Here is an 8,425-nt window from a genome sequence, read left to right as displayed (position 1 = left end):
AATTTTTGTAATTTTTGTAATTTTTGTAATTTTTGTCATTTTTGTCATTTTTGTATTTTTGTAATTTTTGTAATTTTTGTAATTTTTGTAATTTTTGTAAGTTTTGTCATTTTTGTAATTTTTGTAATTTTTGTAATTTTTGTAATTTTTGTAATTTTTGTTATTTTTGTAATTTTTGTAATTTTTGTAATTTTTGTAATTTTTGTAATTTTTGTAATGTTTGTAATTTTTGTAATTTTGTAATTTTTATAATTTTTGTCATTTTTGTAATTTTTGTAATTTTTGTAATTTTTGTAATTTTTGTAATTTTTGTAATTTTTGTAATTTTTGTAATTTTTGTAATTTTTGTAATTTTTGTAATTTTTGTAATTTTTGTAATTTTTGTAATTTTTGTAATTTTTGTAATTTTTGTAATTTTTGTAATTTTTGTAATTTTTGTAATTTTTGTAATTTTTTGTAATTTTTGTAATTTTTGTAATTTTTTGTAATTTTTGTAATTTTTGTAATTTTTGTAATTTGTAATTGTAATTGTAATTTTTGCATTTTATTGTAATTTTTGTAATTTTTGTAATTTTTGTAATTTTTGTAATTTTTGTAATTTTTGTAATTTTTGTAATTTTTGTAATTTTTGTAATTTTTGTAATTTTTGTAATTTTTGTAATTTTTGTAATTTTTGTAATTTTTTGAAATTTATGTAATTTTTGTAATTTTTTGTAATTTTTGTAATTTTTGTAATTTTTGTAATTTTTGTAATTTTTGTAATTTTTGTTATTTTTGTAATTTTTGTAATTTTTGTAATTTTTGTAATTTTTGTAATTTTTGTAATTTTTGTAATTTTTGTAATTTTTGTAATTTTTGTAATTTTTGTAATTTTTGTAATTTTTGTAATTTTTGTAATTTTTGTAATTTTTGTGATTTTTGTAATTTTTGTAATTTTCGTAATTTTTGTAATTTTTGTAATTTTTGTAATTTTTGTAATTTTTGTAATTTTTGTAATTTTTGTAATTTTTGTAATTTTTGTAATTTTTGTAATTTTTGTAATTTTTGTAATTTTAATAATTTTTGTTATTTTTGTAATTTTTGTCATTTTTGTAATTTTTGTAATTTTTGTAATTTTTTTAATTTTTGTAATTTTTGTAATTTTTGTAATTTTTGTTATTTTTTGTAATTTTTGTAATTTTTGTAATTTTCGTAATTTTTGTCATTTTCGTAATTTTTGTAATTTTTTTAATTTTTGTAATTTTTGTAATTTTTGTTATTTTTGTAATTTTCGTAATTTTTGTAATTTTTGTTATTTTTGTGATTTATGTTTTTTTGTAATTTTTTAAATTTTTGAAGTTTTTGATATATTTGTTATTTTTGTAATTTTTGTAATTTTTGTAAATTTTGTAATTTTTGTCATTTTTGTAATTCTTGTAATTTCTGTAATTTGTGTAATTTTTGTAATTTTTGTAATTTTTGTAATTTTTGTAATTTTTGTAATTTTTGTAATTTTTGTAATTTTTGTAATTTTTGTAATTTTTGTAATTTTTGTAATTTTTGTAATTTTTGTAATTTTTGTAATTTTTGTAATTTTTGTAATTTTTGTAATTTTTGTAATTTTTGTAATTTTTGTAATTTTTGTAATTTTTGTAATTTTTGTAATTTTTGTAATTTTTGTAATTTTTGTAATTTTTGTGATTTTTGTAATTTTTGTAATTTTTGTAATTTTTGTAATTTTTGTAATTTTTGTCATTTTTGTAATTTTTGTAATTTTTGTAATTTTCGTAATGTTTGTAATTATTTTAATTTTTGTCATTTTTGTAATTTTTGTAATTTTTGTAATTTTTGTAATTTTTGTAATTTTTGTAATTTTTGTAATTTTTGTAATTTTTGTAATTTTTGTAATTTTTGTAATTTTTGTAATTTTTGTAATTTTTGTAATTTTTGTAATTTTTGTAATTTTTGTTATTTTTGTAATTTTTGTAATTTTTGTAATTTTTGTAATTTTTGTAAGTTTTGTAATTTTTGTAATTTTTGTAATTTTTGTAATTTTTGTAATTTTTGTAATTTTTGTAATTTTTGTAATTTTTTTAATTTTTGTAATTTTTGAAATTTTTGTCATTTTTGTATTTTTTGTAATTTTTGTAATTTTTGTGATTTTTGTAATTTTTGTAATTTTTGTCATTTTTGTAATTTTTGTAATTTTTGTAATTTTTGTAATTTTTGTAATTTTTGTAATTTTTGTAATTTTTGTTATTTTTGTTAGTTTTGTTAGTTTTGTAATTTTTGTAATTTTTGTAATTTTTGTAATTTTTGTTATTTTTGTAATTTTTGTAATTTCTGTAATTTTTGTTATTTTTGTAATTTTTGTAATTTTTGTAATTTTTGTAATTTTTGTAATTTTTGTAATTTTTGTAATTTTTGTAATTTTTGTAATTTTTGTAATTTTTGTAATTTTTGTAATTTTTGTAATTTTTGTAATTTTTGTAATTTTTGTAATTTTTGTAATTTTTGTAATTTTTGTAATTTTTGTAATTTTTGTAATTTTTGATATTTTTGTAACTTTTGTAATTTTTGTAACTTTTGTAATTTTTGTAATTTTTGTAATTTTTGTAATTTTTGTAGTTCTTGTAATTTTTGTAATTTTTGTAATTTTTGTAATTTTTGTAATTTTTGTAATTTTTGTAATTTTTGTAATTTTTGTAATTTTTGTAATTTTTGTAATTTTTGTAATTTTTGTAATTTTTGTAATTTTTGTAATTTTTGTAATTTTTGTAATTTTTGTAATTTTTGGAATTTTTGTAATTTTTGTAATTTTTGGAATTTTTGTAATTTTTGTTATTTTTGTAATTTTTGTAATTTTTGTCATTTTTGTAATTTTTGTAATTTTTGTAATTTTTGTAATTTTTGTAATTTTTGTAATTTTTGTAATTTTTGTAATTTTTGTAATTTTTGTAATTTTTGTAATTTTTGTAATTTTTGTAATTTTTGTAATTTTTGTAATTTTTGTAATTTTTGTAATTTTTGTAATTTTTGTAATTTTTGTAATTTTTGTAATTTTTGTAATTTTTGTAATTTTTGTATTTTTTGTAATTTTTGTAATTTTTGTAATTTTTGTAATTTTTGTCATTTTTGTCATTTTTGTCATTTTTGTAATTTTTGTAATTTTTGTAATTTTTGTAATTTTTGTAATTTTTGTAATTTTTGTCATTTTTGTAATTTTTGTAATTTTTGTAATTTTTGTAATTTTTGTAATTTTTGTATTTTTTGTAATTTTTGTCATTTTCGTAATTTTTGTAATTTTTGTAATTTTTGTAATTTTTGTAATTTTTGTAATTTTTGTAATTTTTGTAATTTTTGTAATTTTTGTAATTTTTGTAATTTTTGTAATTTTTGTAATTTTTGTAATTTTTGTAATTTTTGTAATTTTTGTAATTTTTGTAGTTTTTGTAATTTTTGTAATTCTTAATTTTTGTAATTTTTGTAATTTTTGTAATTTTTGTAATTTTTATAATTTTTTAATTTTTGAAGTTTTTGTAATTTTTGTTATTTTTGTTATTTTTAAAATTTTTGTATATTTTGTAATTTTTGTCATTTTTGTCATTTTTGTCATTTTTGTAATTTGTGTAATTTGTGTAATTTCTGAAATTTTTGTCATTTTTGTCATTTTTGTCATTTTTGTCATTTTTGTCATTTTTGTCATTTTTGTCATTTTTGTCATTTTTGTCATTTTGTCATTTTTGTCATTTTTGTCATTTTTGTCATTTTTGTCATTTTTGTCATTTTTGTCATTTTTGTCATTTTTGTCATTTTTGTCATTTTTGTCATTTTTGTCATTTTTGTCATTTTTGTCATTTTTGTCATTTTTGTCATTTTTGTTATTTTTGTCATTTTTGTCATTTTTGTCATTTTTGTCATTTTTGTCATTTTTGTCATTTTTGTCATTTTTGTCATTTTTGTCATTTTTGTCATTTTTGTCATTTTTGTCATTTTTGTCATTTTTGTCATTTTTGTCATTTTTGTCATTTTTGTCATTTTTGTCATTTTTGTCATTTTTGTCATTTTTGTCATTTTTGTCATTTTTGTCATTTTTGTCATTTTTGTCATTTTTGTCATTTTTGTCATTTTTGTCATTTTTGTCATTTTTGTCATTTTTGTCATTTTTGTCATTTTTGTCATTTTTGTCATTTTTGTCATTTTTGTCATTTTTGTCATTTTTGTCATTTTTGTCATTTTTGTCATTTTTGTCATTTTTGTCATTTATGTCATTTTTGTCATTTTTGTCATTTTTGTCATTTTTGTCATTTTTGTCATTTTTGTCATTTTTGTCATTTTTGTCATTTTTGTAATTTTTGTCATTTTTGTCATTTTTGTCATTTTTGTCATTTTTGTCATTTTTGTCATTTTTGTCATTTTTGTCATTTTTGTCATTTTTGTCATTTTTGTCATTTTTGTCATTTTTGTCATTTTTGTCATTTTTGTCATTTTTGTCATTTTTGTCATTTTTGTCATTTTTGTCATTTTTGTCATTTTTGTCATTTTTGTCATTTTTGTCATTTTTGTCATTTTTGTCATTTTTGTCATTTTTGTCATTTTTGTCATTTTTGTAATTCTTGTATTTTTTGTCATTTTTGTTATTTGTGCAATTTTTGTAATTTTTGTAATTTTCCTAATTTTTGTCATTTTTGTCATTTTTGTCATTTTTGTAATTTTTGTAATTTTTGTAATTTTTGTAATTTTTGTAGTTTTTGTCATTTTTGTCATTTTTGTCATTTTTGTCATTTTTGTAATTTTTGTAATAATTTTAATTTTTGTAATTTTTTTTAATTTTTGTAATTTTTATAATTTTTGTAATTTTTGTAATTTTTGTAATTTTTGTAATTTTTGTAATTTTTGTAATTTTTGTAATTTTTGTAATTTTTGTAATTTTTGTAATTTTTGTAATTTTTGTAATTTTTGTAATTTTTGTAATTTTTGTAATTTTTGTAATTTTTGTAATTTTTGTAATTTTTGTAATTTTTGTAATTTTTGTAATTTTTGTAATTTTTGTAATTTTTGTAATTTTTGTAATTTTTGTAACTTTTGTAATTTTTGTAATTTTTGTTATTTTTGTTATTTTTGTAATTTTGTAATTTTTGTAATTTTTGTAATTTTTGTAATTTTTGTAATTTTTGTAATTTTTGTAATTTTTGTAATTTTTGTAATTTTTGTAATTTTTGTAATTTTTGTAAATTTTGTAATGTTTGTAATTTTTGTAATTTTTGTAATTTTTGTAATTTTTGTGATTTTTGTTATTTTTGTTATTTTTGTCATTTTCGTAATTTTTGTAATTTTTGTGATTTTTGTGATTTTTGTGATTTTTGTTTTTTTGTATTTTTTTAAATTTTTGAAGTTTTTGTAATTTTTGTAATTTTTGTAATTTTTGTAATTTTTTTATATTTTGTAATTTTTGTCAATTTTGTAATTTTCGTTATTTCTGTAATTTGTGTCATTTCTGTAATTTTTGTAATTTTTGTAATTTTTGTAATTTTTGTAATTTTTGTAATTTTTGTAATTTTTGTAATTGTTGTAATTTTTGTAATTTTTGTAATTTTTGTAATTTTTGTAATTTTTGTAATTTTTGTAATTTTTGTAATTTTTGTAATTTTTGTAATTTTTGTAATTTTTGTAATTTTTGTAATTTTTGTAATTTTTGTAATTTTTGTAATTTTTGTAATTTTTGTAATTTTTGTAATTTTTGTAATTTTTGTAATTTTTGTAATTTTTGTAATTTTTGTAATTTTTGTAATTTTTGTAATTTTTGTAATTTTTGTAATTTTTGTAATTTTTGTAATTTTTGTAATTTTTGTAATTTTTGTAATTTTTGTAATTTTTGTAATTTTTGTAATTTTTGTAATTTTTGTAATTTTTGTAATTTTTGTAATTTTTGTAATTTTTGTAATTTTTGTAATTTTTGTAATTTTTGTAATTTTTGTAATTTTTGTAATTTTTGTAATTTTTGTAATTTTTGTAATTTTTGTCATTTTTGTAATTTTTGTAATTTTTGTAATTTTTGTAATTTTTGTAATTTTTGTAATTTTTGTAATTTTTGTAATTTTTGTAATTTTTGTAATTTTTGTAATTTTTGTAATTTTTGTAATTTTTGTAATTTTTGTAATTTTTGTAATTTTTGTAATTTTTGTAATTTTTGTAATTTTTGTAATTTTTGTAATTTTTGTAATTTTTGTAATTTTTGTAATTTTTGTAATTTTTGTAATTTTTGTAATTTTTGTATTTTATGTTATTTTTGTAATTTTTGGCATTTTTGTATTTTTTGTTATTTCTGAAATTTTTAAATTTTTAAATTTTTGCAATTTTAGTTTTTTCTGTAAATATAATAGAAATAGATAAAATTTCACATCGTATGTCTATTCAATAATGATTCTGTAATATGCCTTCTAATTGTACAAGAAAATGTAAAATAAATGTCCACAGTAATTTTGAAATTAGAGAAATTTATTTCAACCAACTTTACAATGAAAATTCATCACATTCAACATTTCGCTCAGCAAAATTATCCGTTGATCGTTCCAAATCCACTTAGAGCCGATACTTGGCCGCCCTCAGAATCGGGAACTTATCTCCGGCACACGTTCCCCGGAAATCATCATTTCCAAGATCGAAAATCGAGATACCGCCCAAGCCCTTGGCCTTCACGTAGGCCGCCTTGTTTCCCGACGAGTCCGGATCTTCGTAGGACAACCACACGCCATTCTTCTCGTTCTCGTCCGGATTACGGAAGGCGTACACCCCGAATCGCTTGGTGGGATCCCCCACCTTTCTCAGCGGATAGTCCGCTCCCTTGGCATTAGCATTTCCGGGATTGGGCAGCATGGCACAAACTTCCGCCCAGCTGTAGAACCCATCGATTCCACTGTACGGTCCCGGAATGTGCGGACCATTGGCCGGGATCGGTGGAACACCGGTGATGCCGGAATCGCCGTTCAGCTTCCAACCGCGGCCGTACGTCGGAATGCCGATGACGATTTTGTTGAGCGGAGTTTTGTTGGCGAGCCTGAGGATTTGATTGATTTGGGTTAATAGGGGATTGGGGTCTGAGAAGAATTTTGAAATGCTTACCAGTGGTTGACTTTGCCTTCGACGTTGTTTCCCACAACACGTCCTTCGGGTTCATAGATAGGGCTGGTGAAGTCTCCTTCCTTGGGGTTTCTTTCCGGAGTTTGCTGGTCGAATGCCGCCAGGTTGACGTAGTCGATGTTATCCTTCAACAGGGGAATGTCCATGAAGACGGTTTCGTTGACGTGAGGAAGCACCGTTAGACCAAGCTCGTAGTTATCGGGCCTGAAGGCATTTTTGAGGTCACGCACTAGAGCTGTGAACTCTTCCCTGTGTTCATCGGCCTTGGGGTCCAGGATGCTGTCTCCGGTGAAGAGTTTCTTGAATCCATGCCACAGTTTGCCGGTCCATCCTCGAATGCGTTTCGGTTTGGATTGAGGGAACTGCCATGCCAAGTCCAGACCATCGAACTCGTAAGTCTTGAGCAGGGTGTGAACCGAGTTCACGAATGCCGTACGCCCTCCAGTAGATTCCAGCAAAGTCAGGTACTTCTCGAAGGGTTTTTCCTCGGTCAGATCTTTGTAGAAGCCAATGCTCACCAGAACCTTGAGATTGGGGAAACGTTTCTTGAGGACGGTCACAGCCCGGTATTGTCCCTTTCCGGAGTCCAAGTCCAGGGTGCCATCCAAAGGACGAATTTTGTTGGAAGTTGGATCGATGCCCGCATATCCATAGATCAGATGAGTACAGAAAGGAAGCGCTAGCTCAATGTCCGGTACTGTAACTTTACCAAGTCCTACGCAGAGAATAAAAACAGTTTAATGCAAATGAGTCCCTGACTTATTTCTGCTTATGCACACAACAAGAATGAGGTCAGCATTTTCTAAGAACTTCGTTGATAAGCCGGCTGCCATTCATTGCTCGAGCGATAGACCTTGATTCAATCAAGTCAAGAGCTACTAAGCAAGATTATTCTTTCCAGGCCGGGAAAAAACTGACAAGGTTAATACTGAACGAAACCCTACCTTCCTTCAGCGAGTTTGATCCATCGTAATAGCACAGAACTTTCGGTCCGGTAGTGGTGGAGTTGCTCTGACCCCGAACCAAAGTCACAAGAAGCAACAAAGCAGCGGCCGCCTTGCCCCACATCTTCCACTTGTCACCAAAATAAAAATCACTCTTCTATCTTCACTTCCCAGCTAGCCGGCGATCTTGAAGTGGATTTATATGGAACGCTTCACTCGAAGCTCGCAGATCGACTGAAACCGCGTCGGCTCCGGCAAGATTGTTTTATATTCCGATTGCTTATTAGTTTTTGGGATCCAGGCTCATTAAGCATAAACATAAATAAGTTTGGTCGCTGAGTGCCGTCTTGGAGCCGATCGAG

General features: G+C 22.2%; 1 protein-coding gene across 1 annotated transcript; it reads right to left on the bottom strand.

Annotated features, from left to right (window-relative positions):
- Window positions 1–6,456: 6,456 nt before the first annotated feature.
- On the bottom strand, window positions 6,457–8,314 carry LOC129745509 (chitinase-like protein Idgf4). Its single transcript, XM_055738615.1, has 3 exons — window positions 8,064–8,314; window positions 7,102–7,834; window positions 6,457–7,036 (listed from the first exon to the last, which is right to left on the bottom strand). The coding sequence occupies exons 1-3, from the start codon at window positions 8,185–8,187 to the stop codon at window positions 6,562–6,564; spliced, it is 1,332 nt and encodes a 443-aa protein (XP_055594590.1). The 5' UTR covers window positions 8,188–8,314; the 3' UTR covers window positions 6,457–6,561.
- Window positions 8,315–8,425: the final 111 nt, after the last annotated feature.

Source organism: Uranotaenia lowii, chromosome 2 (genome assembly GCF_029784155.1).
Source record: "Uranotaenia lowii strain MFRU-FL chromosome 2, ASM2978415v1, whole genome shotgun sequence".
Taxonomy (NCBI): domain Eukaryota; kingdom Metazoa; phylum Arthropoda; class Insecta; order Diptera; family Culicidae; genus Uranotaenia; species Uranotaenia lowii.
Note: the sequence above shows the minus strand (reverse complement) of the source record. Positions and strands in the feature narration are given on the sequence as shown.

Bases quoted from the DNA above. Each gene is read 5' to 3' on its own strand.
- LOC129745509 (XM_055738615.1), bottom strand. From the start codon at position 8,187: ATGTGGGGCAAGGCGGCCGCTGCTTTGTTGCTTCTTGTGACTTTGGTT. The intron at 7,835-8,063 runs GTAGGGTTTCGT...TTCTCTGCGTAG, and splicing joins ATCAAACTCGCTGAAGGAAG to GACTTGGTAAAGTTACAGTA. The intron at 7,037-7,101 runs GTAAGCATTTCA...TCAAATCCTCAG, and splicing joins GAAGGCAAAGTCAACCACTG to GCTCGCCAACAAAACTCCGC.